The sequence below is a fragment of the Vanellus vanellus genome (genome assembly GCF_965231255.1).
Source record: "Vanellus vanellus genome assembly, contig: HAP1_SCAFFOLD_76, whole genome shotgun sequence".
Lineage (NCBI taxonomy): Eukaryota > Metazoa > Chordata > Aves > Charadriiformes > Charadriidae > Vanellus > Vanellus vanellus.
The window spans coordinates 511,797-528,640 of NW_028127111.1; the positions used below are offsets into that span (position 1 = coordinate 511,797).

At 52.4% G+C, this 16,844-nt stretch overlaps 1 protein-coding gene across 1 annotated transcript; it reads left to right on the forward strand.

The window, feature by feature from the left end:
• Window positions 1-1,371: 1,371 nt before the first annotated feature.
• Window positions 1,372-16,344, forward strand: LOC309685495 (olfactory receptor 14A16-like; the record flags this gene model as incomplete). The annotated part of the gene is made up of 2 exons (XM_082501257.1): window positions 1,372-1,516; window positions 15,554-16,344. The coding sequence occupies 2 exons, from the start codon at window positions 1,372-1,374 to the stop codon at window positions 16,342-16,344; spliced, it is 936 nt and encodes a 311-aa protein (XP_082357383.1).
• Between the last annotated feature and the right edge of the window lie 500 nt (window positions 16,345-16,844).

Consider the following 16,844-nt stretch of genomic DNA (forward strand, 5'->3'; position numbering starts at 1 on the left):
TGTGTGTGGAAGGAGCAACTCCTTGCATGGCAGGGTCCTGGTGTTGCCGAGAGAGAACTGCGTGGGTCAGGGCTGCTCACAGCTGAAGGGCAGTGGCAGAGGAAACTTTTCAAGAAGAACCTCAAGGCAGGGGCTACCTGAAAGCGAAGGAGTTTGTGCTTTCAGTCTTCTGCTTTTTTTTTTTTTTTTTTTGTGTGGGGAGTGAGACGTGGAGATTTGTCTCCCCGTTCTTCAGAAGGCACAGAGCCTCCAAATCTTTTTCACTTAGAGGTGAATAAATCAGGGAGTAAGAAAAATCCATATGCTACAGCTTACAGAGAGCACCCAGCATCACCTTTCCAGCCTTATCAGCGTTGGTCAGATGTTCCTGTCAGAGCCTGCACCCACAGAAATGCTCCTGGGCAGTGTTCTGCTGCCAGGAGGTGTCTGCGGGACAGAGCTGAGCACACAGCATCTGTGATGGGTTCTGTGTGCACTGCCGGCGAGGAGACGCGCTGCCAGAGAAAGAGCTCCCAGCAGGGACAGCTCCAGGCAGCAGAGCCCTGGGCTGGGAAAGAGAGGGAACAGCTCCCATGTGCCTTGGGAGGGTGATTCGGGCACCTTCCTGCCATCTCCTGTAATGAGGGCGCCTTCTACTGGCCTCCTCTCTCGCCCAGCAGAGCTTCTGACATCAAGGCTGTGGGGTTTCTGGCTGAGGTGCCTCCTCAGCAGCCACACACCAAGGAGGAGAAACTCCTTAGTTCTATGGGTCTCTGTCTTCTCTCAGCAGGAGCATTTCTCCACCTTCCCCTCCTGTCCATGCTGCTCTTGTTCTTACATCCATACTCTCTAGTAAGAGGGGGTTCAGGTGTGGCTCACACGCCAACATTGCCATGCAGCTGTGTCCGTGGGACCAAAGTCCTTCAAACCACCCAAACCTGTGGGGCTGTGGAAAATGCAGTGTGGAGCTGGGGGGTGAGCTGGCTCTGCTGAGATCACTGCACTTTGAGCACTTGTGGGAATTTCCCTGGCATTCTCCTGCTGGAAAATGCTGACCAGCTTGTCTTCATGACACAGGGATTACTGATGAGGCAAACGGTGACTTTCAGAAGCTGCCCCACCTTTCCCAGATGCCCACTGCTGTCAAGCAGGGGTGACTGCTCGGGAGCCCATGGGCAGAAGCCTCCTTCTCGTGTCATGTTTGGCCAGCACAAAGCAGAGCTCAGAACTTGGGGAAGTCCAAAGGTGCTGAAAGGAAGGAGGAAGGCAATGTGTGTTTGGGAAGGACAGAGGAGAATGGGACACAGGAATGTGAAGAGATGTGCTCAGAGCAGTCCTAACCTGTGAGTGTGTTTTCCTCCTTTGGCAGAACCTCATGAACAAAGGGATCAGATGTCCAACAGCAGCTCCATCACCCACTTCCTCCTCCTGGCGTTCGCAGACACACGGGAGCTGCAGCTCTTGACCTTCTGGCTCTTCCTGGGCATCTACCTGGCTGCCCTCCTGGGAAACGGCCTCATCATCACCGCCATCGCCTGTGACAACCGCCTGCACACCCCCATGTACTTCTTCCTCCTCAGCCTCTCTGTTCTGGACCTGGGCTGCATCTCCACCACTCTCCCCAAAGCCATGGCCAATTCTCTGTGGGACACCAGGGCCATCTCCTATGCAGGATGTGCTGTCCAGCTCTTTTTCTTTGTCTTTTTCATTTCAGCAGAGTTTTCTCTTCTCACCATCATGGCCTATGACCGCTACATTGCCATCTGCCAACCCCTGCACTACGGGACCCTCCTGGGCAGCAGAGCTTGTGTCCGCATGGCAGCAGCTGCCTGGGCCAGTGGGTTTCTCTATGCTCTCCTTCACACGGCCAATACATTTTCACTCCCCCTCTGCCAGGGCAATGCCCTGCACCAATTCTTCTGTGAAATCCCCCACATCCTCAGGCTCTCCTGCTCAGATGCTTACCTCAGGGAAGTTGGGCTTCTTGTTGTTAGCACCTGTTTAGCCTTTGGGTGTTTTGTTTTCATTGTGGTGTCCTATGTGCAGATCTTGAGGGCAGTGCTGAGGATCCCCTCTGAGCAGGGAAGGCACAAAGCCTTTTCCACGTGCCTCCCTCACCTGGCCGTGGTCTCCCTCTTTCTCATCACTGCCATGTTTGCCTATCTGAAGCCCTCCTCTGTCTCCTCCCCATCCCTGAACCTGTTGGTGTCATTCCTGTACTCAGTGGTGCCTCCAGCTATGAACCCCCTCATCTACAGCATGAGGAACCAGGAACTCAAGGATGCTCTAAGAAAATGGATGACTGGTTTCTTTTCAGAAGCAGCAATGAACTGCACATTTTCTTCTACATATCACTCATCATGTAACTCATTACAGGCCCAGACTTTCTTTGCTAGGTTTTTTTCCTTTCATTTCTTTGGGTTTTAGCTTTTCTGGGCTATACTAATGCTGTCAACAAAAGAACAGAGTCATCCTTTATCTTATTTCTATGTCAGGATCTGCCTGTCTTGTTTGATCCAGAGACTTTGTATAAATAAGGAGCTCCTCTCTCTGTGTGTTTAAACAAAATAAAGGACTCTGCACTGAGTTTTGTGTCTGAGATCCCTTCTCTGAGACCTTCTCTGGAGCTGCAGGGGCCTCATCTGTGTGCTGAGGTGGAGGGGGCAGGAGCCATCTGAGCTGGGTCTGCCTCCCAGCCTGACCAGCATGGCCCTGGGCACCACAGCCCCCGGCTCTGCAGAGACGCACCACCAGCTCGGGGGCTGTGGGACGCCTGGGGAGGGGGTGCAGGAGTGGCTGGCCAGGCCAGCACGGATGAGCTCTCTCGGGAAAAGGCTCTGAGGGAAGATGGGCTGTGGTGGGAGAAGAGCAGGGCACCACGTGTGTGCAGGGCAGCCATGGCAAGAGGAACCCTTTGCTGCGGTGGGGCAGCTCGGGGCAGGCTGCCTGTCCCTGGGGCCAAAGGGCCTTCCTGAGGGTGCCCTGGGCCAATTCTCTCATGCCATCCTGGGAGGACGTTTGGCAGCTGGGGCTGCAAGCTGCCTGGGGTGGAGGTCTCCTCAGCATGCCGGCTGGGTGGACAGTCTCACTGGCCTGCACATCCTGCTGTGGGACCATTCCCAATGGGGTTGTCTCTGCTGGTCTGTGCTGGGGAGAGGGCAGGAGGTGGCCAGATTCAGGGAGGGTGTGGGCTGGCGGGGCTGGCAAGTGCCTCAGAGAGGAAAACCCCAGGGAAGAGCTGAAGTGTGGGAGTGTGCAGGGTGGGGGCACACAGCAGTGTCCTGGCGCATCTGGGCTCCTGCGCGAGACATGAGGGACCAGCAGAGCAGGGTCTGGGCTGTGCCTGTGCCCACTGGACGCCCCGGGGAAGTTGCCCCAGGGCCACCATCATGGGCCAGCCAAAAACAACCTCCATTTCCAGCACTGGACTCTCATCCCACCTCAGAGAGGTTCTTTGTCCCTCCACAGAGGGACACCAAAGACAAGGTCCATCTTTGCATTGTACAGATGAGACTTAAGCATGCACATCTTGTGCGTGTGGGGAGATGGACACGTGTGAGCACAAATGCCATCAGCTATTCCTGGGGCTGCCATGAAGGCGTGTGGGACAGACGAGGTCACTTCACTTGGAGTGTAACATCCCCTGGGGAAACAGCTGGATGCAGCACTGGGATGTGCTTCCTTGAACCGAGGTCCCCGTGTCCATTCCTCATGAGGAGTGCAGAGCATGGCGACACACTGCAGGGCTGTGGTGCCTCCCAGCCTCTAGGGTTGACTGCAGGAGGTCAGAGAGACACTGTGACCTCTGCAGTGCATTGCTTCTGCACGGGCAAGGGAAGGACTCGTGTCTCTGATCACCCATGTGTGTATGAGAAGTGCCCGAGGCCAGCTGAGGTGTGGGCACCCGACAGAGCTCTGACATTTCTGTGTGTGACCTCACAAACAAATCCCCACTGTCCCAGGGACAGTCATCTCAGCTGCCGTGGACAGGCTCATTGCAAGTGCTCCTCTCTGCTCCATCACCCTGTCCTGTGACTCTGGATTGTGCCCTCAAAAGTGCCAGAGCAGCCAGACAGGTTCTGGGGTCCTTGGAAAAAGCAGATGTCAAACCCATCTTCAAGAAGGGCAGGGGTGAGGATTGGGAGAATTACAAGGTGGTGTGCCTTCCTCAGTCCCTTAGAAGGTGGTGGGGTATGTCCTCCCGCAGCCGTCTCCAGGCACTGGAAGGAGAAGAAAGGCATTGCTGGACCAGGATGGTTAGGGGAAACAAGGGCATGTTGTGTACCTGGCCTTGTGCACGGCCTTTGACATCATCTCCCACAGTCTCCTTATGGCCAGATTGATGCTCTCTGGACTGAAGCAGTGGATGGTCTGGTAGGAGGGAAGTTGGCTAGATGATCAGGCACAAAAGTCAACAGCGGTACAAAGTCCTGCCTGAAGCCAGTCATAACAAGAATCCCTCAGTGATTAGCATTTGGGCCAACGTTGTTGAATGTCCTTATAATCCCCCTGTACGGTGGAGCCCCATCCAAGAAGAGGACGTGGATGTGGGCTGGCATGTCCCTTCTGCCTGAGTACCTGATGGGACAGCAGCAGGCAGATGGCTTGTTTGTGTCTTTCCAAGAAGCTGAAAGGCCAGCAGTAGTCACATGGTTTAGAAGATCATGGTGAGGTTACTTCTGTCTGGTCAAGTGAAAGGCCACAAGAAGGCTGATGAGTGAGGTCACCTGCCTGGAGGGTGCTTCCTCAGATTTTTGAGCTTTCCTTGGAAGTGGGACAAAGCAGGAGAGAGCAAAACTGCTACAAAGTGCAGCTGGGAAAGTGGAGACTGGACATAAGGAAGAAGCAATTTCCCTGGAAAGGTAGAGCTGTGATGCAAGAGGTCACCCAGAGAGAGCTGGTGTCCCGGTTTGAGGTATAACAGGGACCATTTTCTTCAGTAACTTTGCTTCTTAGCCGGGTCTCTTCTAACTGCTGAAATTAACAGCGTATTGTGCAGACACTATTTGCTCTCATAGTGATCAGACCTTTATAGTTGATGCCCAGGCATGGTGTGCAGAGAGGATCTTGCTTATACTTATTGCTATAACAACCAAGGCCAACCAACGTTGTTATTTGCCCCGTTGGAGGGTCAGAAGTGGAAAAGCGCGGTGGGGTCCAACCAAATATACCAATACCAATACAAAATATACCAGGATTATACTCAGCCAACTATAACCGTAGGAAGCTGTGCACTCCCAGCAGTGGACAGCAAATGTGGGACACTGTGGGCGCTGCGGCTTCAGGAGGAAGGGAAGGGCTCAGGGCTCTGGCACCAGGGCATGAAGTTCTCAGGATGGCAGCCATCAAGGGAGAGAGGGCACTTCACAACAAACTTTATATTGAATGTGACAATGCTCATGGTATGAAATAATCCTGTTGGCAGCTCGGGTCAAGTGCTCGGGACTCGCTCCTCCTCATCCCTGCACCTGGCAAGCTCGAAAACATTGAGACCTTGAAACCCACACACCATAGTTGGCTATAAAGTATATATATTGACAAATTCAGAACCCAGAGCCTTCTAAAAGTGCAGTCTTCCCAAGTATTAAAAGAGAATTTAGTCCTGTCTCACTCAAACCAGGAGAACGGATCACAAGGTTGACCTCTTTGCTTAATCCAAGGAGAAAGAGGCCTATTTGAGGTGAGCCTCTTCTTGGCACCAGCTTTGAGAGCAGAGCTGAGATTTCAGGCAGTGCACTTGGGAAATCACGTTGTATTACAGACCAACGAAGAGAACTTCAGCTCTTCCACAGTGTTAGATGTACATATATATGGGCTCCAGGTGAGACAGCGTGGGTTCATTCCTTGCTAGAAGTACGCTGAATCTAAACAATTGTGGGGGATCATCATAACCACCGATTATCACAAAAGATTATTCATGGCAAAAATAAAAATGCTGATAATGATAATGAAAATGATGCCAATAATGGCAAGGTAGATAAGGGAAAGGATAAGCCACACAAACAACAAACAGGTCTGGAATGGGATAACCCAGGATTCATTCCTGGACTGTGGGTGAAATGTTACCACTCTTGACAAACATCCGTGAAATCACTTTCCTACTGCCCTGCTTCAGCTTCTCATTCCTCATGCTGTAGAAAAGGGGGTCACAGCTGGAGGTACCACAGAGTACAGGACTGCCACCACCAAATCAAGGGATGGGGAGGGCCTTCTGGTCAGCAAAGTGCTGACAGAGAGAGCACGACCAGGTGGGGCAGGCACCTGTACAAGGCTTTGTGCCGTCCCTGCTCAGAGGGGATCCTCAGCACATCCCTCAAGATCTGCATACAGAAGAAAAGAATGAATATAAAACACCCAAAGGCCATACAGAGGCCATCCACAAGTACCAAAACTTCCCTGAGGCAGGAGTCTGAGCAGGAGAGCTTGAATGTCTGGGGGATGCTCTTACTGCTCCAGGGACAGGGCAGCCTTCCCCAGGCTGGTACAGCCAGAAAGGTGTTTTCACTTCCCATTCCTTCCTGCTGTGTTAAGAAGGGTTCTTAGGCAAAGAAGTTGATGCAAGGTAATTATTATTTTTTTTTTATTAAATGCAATGAGACACTGGATCCCCATTTACAGAACTCTCTGGGTCAAACAAGATGTGTGGATACGTAAGTAGGAAGAGATTAATAATGACATTTCTTTGAATACAAAATCATCACAAGTGGAAAAAAAATATAAAGAAACAGTCTTATTTGGTCATGACATACAGTGGGAATCCTTTGTAGAAGCACATAGGTAGTCTATGGCTACCGAAAAATTTCCAGTCAGTTTCCTAAGGTCATCCTTGAGCTCCTGGATCCTCACACTCTTGATGAGGGGCTTCAGTGTTGGAGGTACCACCAAATGACAACCAGCCATCACCACATGCAGGGCTGGGGAGGAGATGGAGGGGGACTTCAGGCAAAGATGGCAGTACTGACAGACAAACAGCCAGGTGACAGAGGCATGTGGAGAAGGCTTTGTGTCGCCCTTGCTCAGAGGGCATCCTCAGCACCACTCTCAAGATCTGCACATAAGAAAGCATGAGGGGGAAAAAAAAAAAGGCACCAAAAATAGAAAGGCACTAAAAGCAATAAGCCAACTTCCCTGAGGTAGGAACGTGAGCAGGAGAGCTTGAGGATGTGGGGGATTTCACAGAAGAACTGGTGCAGGGCATTGCCCTGGCAGAGGGGCAGTGAAAGTGTATTGGCCGTGTGCAGCACAGCATAGGGAAAAACACTGCCCCAGGCAGCTGCTGCCATGTGGACACAAGCTCTGCTGCCCAGGAGGGTCCCGTAGTGCAGGGGATGGCAGATGGCAACGTAGCGGTCATAGGCCATGATGGTGAGGAGAAAATACTCAGCTGAAATGAAGAAACTGAAAAGTAAGGTTTGATCAGCACATCCTGCATAGGAGATGGCCCTGGTGTTCCAGAGGGAATTGACCATGGCTTTGAGGAGAGTGGTGGAGATACAACCCAGGTCTATGAGGTAGAGGTTGAGGAGGAAGAAGTACATGGGGGTGTGGAGGCGGTGGTCGCAGGTGATGGCGGTGATGATGAGGCCGTTTCCCAGGAGGGCAGCCAGGTAGCTGCCCAGGAAGAGCCAGAAGTACAAGAGCTGCAGTTTCTGTGTGTTCAGGAACGTCAAGAAGATGGAATCTGTCATGGAATTTCCATTGCACATTTGGTCCATCAGGATATGGAGGGCTCTTCATAGAGGAAAACGCATCAATACATTTGGACAGACTTCTCATTTCTCTCTATTCCCTTTGTCATGGGGCTGCTGGATATCAGAGAGATGCCATGGGTGAGCTGTGCTCTTCAGGAGCCCAGCTGGATTCAGCCCAGTAGGACCTCATTGGAAAGAGTGGAATGTCCTAAAGATGGGATGTCCTGAAGGGCGACTTAGCTCATTTGTATCACCCTGACTGTGCAGATTAGGAGGACATTTTACTCCCATGGAAGCATCCGCATAGCAGCAACCACAGATATTTTTCACGGCTGAATCCAACCCAACCCCAGAAACTCCGGTGATACCAACAAGGGGAGCAGAGGCAGAAGGGGAAATGTGGAGAAATGCCAGGAGTGTTTCTGTGAGGAGGCAATAGAAGGACAGAGGGTTGGGCTGTGCTGGGTGGAAGAGGAGACCAGGGCGTTCCTTCAGAGTGGGTGTCTGCGCTGCAGGGGATGGCAGGGAGGGTGCCCAAGTGCCCTCTCCCAGGGTGTTTGTGGGAGCAGGTCCCTCCGACTCCCTGCCCACGTCTCTGCTGCCTGGAGCTGTCCCTGCCGGGAGCTGTTTCTCTGTCCCAACATCTCCTCCCTGCCAGGGCTCACTGACCCCATCCCTCCCGCTGTGTGCTCAGCTCTGCCCTGCAGATCCCTCCTGGCAGCAGGGCACTGCCCAGGGACATCTCTACGTGCCAAGGGGATAAGAAGAGGCTCAGACAAATGCTAACGAGAACTGGGGTCTTTGTGCCTGCTCCAGAGTGGAGAAAACAAATTCCCATCTCCCACTGTCAGGGATGTCACAGTCAGGGATGAGAAGGTAGAGTTGAGGCTCCTGAAAAAAGGGAACAAGGCCAAGATGGGGACTTCAGGAGAGCAGGCTTTGGCCTTCTGAGGGACCTGATCAGAAGAATCCCATGGGATAGGGCCCTGTGGAGAAGAAAGCTCTTTGCTAGTCAAGGATGGACTCTTGCAGCTCCAGAACAGTCCACCCCATCATATAGGAAGTCTGTCAAAGCTGTCAGGAGCCTGGCATGGGTGAGAAAGGAGGTCCTGACTAAAATGAAGCATGAAGGGGCAGCCCAGAGAAGTTGGACGCTGACTGGTTTCTGGCCTCAATGATTCTTTGACTCTGTGCTGGAGAGAGCCATTTGTGTGAGCATGTGCTTGTCTGTGCCTGAGGTCGAGCAGGGGGACGAGGGGATCCCGGGGCCAGGTTCTGGATACATGGAAGGTGTCAGACCAGCTCTTGGAAGGATCCATTTTTGCTGTGTGTCTATATGGGTAGATATCTTACACTAACATAATACAGCACACAAAGAGCCCACCCTTGTTTCCCTCTCTCCACTGAGCATGGTTTTGATTGCCCTAGAAACCTCTTTGTGTACCACAAGTCTTCCCGTGATGATAATGCATTTGGGGGCGGGGGTGGGTGCAGGGAGGCTGGGTGAGTAGAGGGACGAGGCTGGCTCTGACAGGGGCCATGAAGCAGCTGCCCGGAGGTGACAGCAAGGACATTACAAGGAAGAAACTTATCTCTGTTGACGTCATTGTTTTTAGGAAGGCAAAGCTCCCCTTGAGCCAGTGGTTGCAAGGAAGGTCAAGAGCAGAAAGAAGGGTTACGGGGACCTCCTTGCAGCCTGTCAGAACCTAGGAGGAGGTCAAAAAAATACAGAGATTGGCTCTCCACCTCTGGTGCATATTAAGAGGATGAAAGAGAAGTGTTGGGTGAAAGAGGGGATGTTCAACCTGGAGATAAGGAGAAGATTTTCTGCCAGTGTCAGGGCTCGTCCTGAGCCAGGTGGCCATGAGCCCCACCTGCCCTTCCGTCTGCCATGGTTGGTCAGGTTGCTGTAACAGAGGTGCCCCCAGGATCAGAACCCAGGTGGGCCTCTTCCACCTGCATCACCCCCTCCCCTCCCCAAGGATGGGGTTCCTCTCGGGTGGGGACTCTGATGCGCTGGATAACCTCAGAATGACTGCTGGCCAGCATGTCTCCTGAGGGCCAACCAGGCTGCTGCTGTGGAAGTGCCCTCAGAATCATCACCATGCCAGCCATCTCCCCTTGGCCTGCCACTCCCCTTTCCCTCTGCCCCTATCTTGGCTCTGCTGGGAAGAGCGGTTTTGTGATAAACCTCTTGTCCCCAAACTGCTGGGGCCAGCTGCTGCACAGTCATGCTCCTACAACTGTAGTGGCCTCACAATCAAGATCAGAACTTGTCTCACCTTTGCCTATCTCTCCCCATCCACTCCCTTGACTCCTCATCTCTGCTGGACCCCACCTTCAACATCCAAACCCCGTTACTGGCTTTTCCCTCTCCTCTGCCCCACGGGTTGCCAGAGACAGGGTGGCACATCTTACATTTAGGATTTGCAGTGCTCATGCATAATTCTTGTGGTAAAGTCAGTACTGAGATCAGACTCTATGGTGTGGAGCAGTTAAAGCAGCAGATTGGCAGTGGTGACCAACCATGTTGGTTTTGCAAGGGGGGGCTTCTGTCTGTTTTAGAAAAGGAAAATTTGCTTTCCCTTATGATGCAGGTTGACTTGATGGGTCTTTTCACATTAATTCCTTTCATTGCCCTGGTTGGAAGATGACATTTTCCCACCTTGGGTCAAGACGATGGGCTCTCTCATAGCCACTCAAAGTGACTATAACAAAGTGACTCTACTCTGGAGTTATTTAGCCTGAGTTTGCCATACATGAAGAGGGTCCGTGCATGTTCATGCGTCCTCTAATAATAGGGCCAAGTTTCTCCTATTCCCAATGGCCACTTCAGCTGTGCGTTATCCCCAAGAATCTGCTGGCAAGCACTCCAGGATCCCTGGTGCCAGCCCACAAGAACCTGGGCCTTCCCAGTAGACCCTATGGATCTTGTCCAAGACATACTCTTGAATTCCCAGACTGAGGGGAGTGCGCTGCATTGATTGTGACTTCTGTTCATGACTATATGTTACTCTGCTGGAAGCTGAGCTGCTGTTCCAGCTTTCTGTAGCTCAGTTTCTAAAACCTTTAGTTCTGTTTCTAAATCTTGTGCTTGTCCAACTTGTAAGTCCAGCTGTTTGATTTGTAACCAGGGTCTATGTCTGTTTACCCTGAGATCTTCCTATCAAACTTTGATTAAGATGATTGTCTTTATTTTGGGAAATTCCTCCTCCTTCAATTTACGGGTGTCTTTTTTTCACATTCTTTACCTCGTCATCCATTTCTCTCAGGAGATCCTGTGAATCATACATGGCACACCACAGGGTTCCAATGGCACCGGCTTCCTTTTTCACTTTGCCATGACTAACGTAAACTTGACAGGCTGGAGAAGTAGGATCTGCTACTTTAAGACAGTGGGATCTCCTAGGGCATTGCCCTGGTTCAATCACCTGCTTATTGAGTTTGTAACATCCTTTTCCTCCTTAACGCATATTTTAGCTCAAGCTGCATGGTCTGTTTTATGCTGTGCACTTCCCATACAGCCTTTACACAGGCAAACACTAACAGGAATTTTGCTGCTCCAAGCGACTCAGTAGAAAAGAGTTTTAAATGTGTTTTCTGTAAGCTCCAATTCCAGATTGACTTTCCTTCAGAGGTCCATTGGTTCTGAGCATCCAGAAAGCCACACCAAAGATGCATTGTGGGTCATTTCAGTCACCACCATCACCCACAAACCTTCCACTTTGACTGCAGGGCTTGCCTCTCCGTTTACAGACCACGCAATGAAGTTGGGATGAGGCTGTTCATTAGGAGAGCTTCCCAGACAAAATGCTGTTTGAGCCCAGCCAAGGGTGTGTCAGGGGCAATTCCTCGAGGCAGCCAACCAAATATTAAATGAGCACAGAGCTACTTGTGGCTGGAATTCTGTGTGCAGGAGCAAGGACTGCCTTCATTCCAACAGTGCAGTTCCTTCACCCTTGTCGTGGTTTGGGCCGGCCTGGCCACTGCAACAAACGACAGATGCTCTCCCTCACCTCTCTTTCCAAGGAGAGGAGGGAGAGAGAGAAAGGACTTGTCAGTTTAGATAAGTTAGTCAGTTTTGGGTCACTTCTCATCTCCGCTCCTATCCAAAGGTGTGACCCCTCTACACTTTATGGCTTCCGACCCTCCAACGGGGCATATAACAAAGTGAGCTGCCCTTGGTTGTTATAGCAAAAAGTCTAAGCAAGAGCCTCTCTGCATACCATGCCTTGGCATAAATTATAGATGATCAGGTTTTGTCACTCTGAGAGCCAACAGCTTATGGACAATATGCATTAAATTTCAGAGAGTTCAGTTAGTTCGAGGAGGCTTGGCTGCAAAGTCAAATTACTGAACAGAAAATGGGTTCTGTTTCATTTCAAACCAGCACAGGTGGGCTGTTCTTTTGGGAGGGTATTAGGAGAATAAAAGAGAAGCACTCGAGATTTCAGGGAATGGAAAGAGAAGCAAAGGATGCTGTTGGCCTTCTTTGCCCCCGGCTCCTGTTTTGCCTAATGAAACTGAAGAACCAGCAGAGCCTTTCCCGCAAAACTGCCACCCAGCCACACCGCCCCTGCCCTCTGTCATTGCACGGGGTTAGTGCACCTCAAGGGCAGGACTTCAGAGTTCTCTTTATCGGACATCATGATATTACTTTTGGCCCATCCCTCTGGCCTGTCTATGTCCTTTGGCATACCAGCCCTTCCCGCCAGAGTAGTGTCTTCAAATCCTATGAAAAAGAACACTTGCATCTTCTCCAGGTCCTTATAAACATGATAAACAGGGCAGGTGGCAGGACAGACCCTTGCAGGAGCTTTCAAGCTAGATGCCTCAAGGAAGAGTACCACACATTGACCACAGACCTCTGAGCCCAATCTGCCATCTGGTTAGTTACCCATCTCCTTATGCACCCATGCAAGCCATGACATCCTAATTCGGGCACAAGCATATTGTGGGGGAAGATGCTGAAAACTATGCTGACTTCCAACTTAAAAGACCAGCACTGCTCTCCCTGCGCTGAGCAATCCTGTTCTTCCATCACAGGAAGCAGAGAACGGTGGGACACAAGCTGTCCTGGGTAAATCCAGGGTTTCAGACACCCACAAATGGGTTCTGAGCGGACACACTCTGGGGCACAACTTCCCCTATTTATCGGTTGGCCATTTTTTTAAAAGAGCATGCAATATTTGGATGCTGCCAGTCATCAGGGAGTTCCCTCCCTCAACCTCCATGGCCTTTCAATGATTACGGAGTGTCATTGGACATGCTGGGACATTGGTTTACCCTGTCATCTCCCTCAGCTGCCACCCCTCCTGTCCCATAGACTGGTAAGGATTGTCTTAGTTAAGGTGACTTGGGAACAATCCACTGCTGGTGGCGTTCCTCCAGATTCCTGCCCCGAGTCACAGAGCCCTGGGAGACCTTGCTGGGGCAGACTGAGGCAAAGAGGATGTAGAGAATCTCCGATATAGCTCCACCCGCTCTATGAAACTCAGCAGTGGCCACACAGTGGCTTTGTTTCTCCTTGAACTGTTCCTGAAGGAGTAAACACTCATACTGGTGCCCTTGAATTGCCTTTCGGGGTTAGATTGAATTGTGATCTGGACTATAGCAGAGCTTGGAGGAGGCTGTCCTTGAAGACCATCTGGACTGAGCTCTGCCACCATGTCACAGCTCTGTCTGCCACAGGAACGGCTCCAGCTCGTCCTGTCTGTGCCCCTGGCTGAGATCATTGCTGCACGTTTGGGCTGAAGCCCCCCAGCTGTGGCACCAGGCAAGCGGTGACTTGCCATAAGGACTCCTGGTACCAAGAGTCCAAGACCTCGTGTGTGCTACTGATGGGACAAGAAGAGGGGTTACTCATGGCCAGCTCTTCTTCTGCTGGGAGAAATACCACTGCTGGAAGTAAGTGTCTCTGCGCAGCTGAGGGAGGGAACATGAGAGATTGCATCAGCCTTTTTCACAGGCGGTTCCCCTGGAGCCCCAGGGACATCTCTGAGGGAGGCCAGAGGGGACAGAGAGAGTGCCACCGTGGGCTGGTCCTCTGCTGCTGAGCTGGGCCGGGCTGCTGGGCCGGAGGGAGCTCCTGGCAAGAGGGCAGCACCGCAGAGAGACAGCTCTGCCCAGGAGCAGGGCTGGGGGCACTGCCTGCAGGCAGAGAGGGGAGACCTTCGAGGCAGAGAGAGCTTAACGGCAGTCTGGAGTGGGGGGCGCTGAGAGCTCACTGGGGCAGAAATCTTCACCGCCCTCTGCGTGGTAAGTCTCAGGGTGCCGGGCAATGCAGCTCCAGTTCCTGGAGGGTTCTCCTCAAGCTGGTCCATCTGAGAGCTCTGGGCTCTGTCAGGAGGACTCTCTCAGTTTCTGTGCTGTAGAGGAGGAGGATGTGCTCCAGAGCAGGGCTTCCCTGCTGCCCGGTGAGAGGGACAGGGCCTGAGGGCTGCCTTCTGCCGGGGATGGTTGTGGAGGTGTGCATAGGGGTGTGCAGGCAGCGGTGGGCAGGGCTGTCCTTGCCATCAGGGTCCCTGCACCCCGTGGCTGTGTGCCGGGGCAGGGACTCTGCCAGGGTCAGCTCTGCACCTGCCCGGGGAGCTCCCACAGAGCTTCTGTGGGGAGAAGCAGTGGGTGGAAAGAGTGATGGCCAGCAAGGCAGATGCCTTCTGTTGCTGAGATGGACCTGTGTGGGTCAGGGCTGCTCCCGGATCCCCATCACCCCCAGGACATTTGCACAGAGTCCTTTTGAAGAAGGACATCGAGGCACCTTTCCCCTGAAGGGGAAGAATTCTGTGCTGTGGGATTTCTCCTCTCGGCTGCTGGGTGAGCAGTGGGGGGTGGGAATGGAGTTCTCCTTTGTGGAGAAGGCACAGAGACCCCCGTTCTCGATAGTACTTCCCTGAAGCCCTCCTGAGCCCCCGCACACCCAGAGACGCCCCTGGGCAGCGCTGTGCTGCCAGGAGGGGTCTGCAGGGCAGAGCTGAGCACACAGCGGGTGGGATGGGCTCTGGGGCACTGGCAGGGAGGAGACCCGTTGGCAGAGAAGCAGCTCCAGGCAGGGGCAGCTCCTGGCAGCCCAGACATGGGCAGGGACAGAGAGGGAGCTGCTGCCAGACATGCCCAAGCAGGGGGAATCCCGGCACCTCCTGCCATACCCTCACCTTCAGACAACTTCTCCGCAGCAAGCCTCTGCTCTCCTCTCCCGCCCGCCTCACAGCCAGAGGGTCCAGAGCCCGAGATGCCTTCTCGGCAGCTGCACCTCCAGTCAAGGAGACGTGTGATTGTCCTACAAGTGATGCACAACATAAAAGCAAGTGCCCTGCAGTTTCTCTGTCTGGAGACACTGTCACTGAGGAGAAGGCTTCACTGCACGCCTGTCTGACTCCCTCTCCTCGCTTCCTTTTTTCAGAGCACAGACACATTTCTCCTCTTTCCCCATCCTTCTGTTGAACTCTGCATCTCAGGAGTTGGGAGGGGGTGCGGGTCAGCTTCTCTTCTGCCTCTGACTCTGGGAGTCCTGCCCCAGACGTGTCCTCATGGAAAGTAGGTGTCGAAGTAGTATTTTACCTGATAAGGGAGTGTGTACTTGAGTTTGTGGGGTTGGGAATGAGCTGGGTCATTCCTCATTCAGCTGTGGGAGGGGGATTTCTGTGAGGAATGGCATTGGGATTTCCTCAGAGAAGTCTCTCCCAGTTTGTCACTGCCTTTTCCTCCTTGGACAGGTCCCCCTGCCCAGAAGCAGCAAATGTCCAATGGCAGTTCCATCACACAGTTCCTCCTCATGGAGTTTGCAGAAACACGAGAGCTGCAGCTCTTGACCTTCGGGCTCTTCCTGGGCATCTACCTGGCTGCCACCCTGGGAAACGGCCTCATCATCACTGCCATCGCCTGCGACCACCGCCTCCACACCCCCATGTACTTCTTCCTCCTCAACCTCTCTGTTCTTGACCTGGGATCCATCTCCACCACTCTCCCCAAAGCCATGGCCAATTCCCTCTGGAACACCAGGGCCATCTCCTACGGAGGGTGTGCTGTCCAGCTCTTTTTCTTTCTCTTTTTTATTTCAGCTGAGTATTTTCTCCTCACCGTCATGGCCTATGACCGCTACGTTGCCATCTGCCATCCCCTGCACTACGGGACCCTCCTGGGCAGCAGAGCTTGTGTCCGCATGGCAGCAGCTGCCTGGGGCAGTGGGTTCCTCAATTCTCTCCTGCACACGGCCAATACATTTTCACTGCCCCTCTGCCAGGGCAATGCCCTGCACCAGTTCTTCTGTGAAATCCCCCACATCCTCAAGCTCTCCTGCTCACACTCCTACCTCAGGGAAGTTGGGCTTCTTGTGGTTAGTGCCTGTTTAGTGTTTGGGTGTTTTGTTTTCATTGTGGTGTCCTATGTGCAGATCCTGAGGGTGGTGCTGAGGATCCCCTCACAGCAGGGACGGCACAAAGCCTTTTCCACGTGCCTCCCTCACCTGGCCGTGGTCTCCCTATTTATCATCACTGGAGTGTTTGCCCACCTGAAGCCTCCCTCCATCTCCTCCCCATCTTTGGACCTGGTGGTGTCATTTCTGTACTCGGTGGTGCCTCCAGCAGTGAACCCCCTCATCTACAGCATGAGGAACCAGGAGCTCAAGGATGCCCTGCGGAAACAGGCCCAATGGACACTGTTTCACCGACAATAACCTGCCACCCCTTCTCTGCACATTGCCCAGGGCTTATCTTAGATCATGGGCCTAATTTTCCTCTTGTCATAACCCTGCTTATTCATATTTTTCTGGGTTTATACTACTTGTTCTAAGGCTTCATCCTACTGGGTCTGACCCTTGCACAACACTGAGTCAGATGTGGCCGGTCAGGTAACAGCTCTTAAATGAAACGGGATGTCTCAGGTAGAATAGCGAGAAAAGGGAAAAGCAGGGAAAAAAAAAAAAAAACAACCATGGGCTGAGATAAATATCGTTTAATAGAACAGTAACAGAAAATAAAAGCAGTTGCAGTAACAACAACAATAATAATAATAAGTATATATAGAATAAAGTGATGCAAAATATATTACTGTCACCACCCAATGATCATTTGCCCCGCCTGTCTGGAGAAGTGATCACCGATTCCTTCCCCCAAGCCAACTCCCATTTATATACTGAGCATGACGTCTATGAGATGGAACATTCCTTTGGCCAGC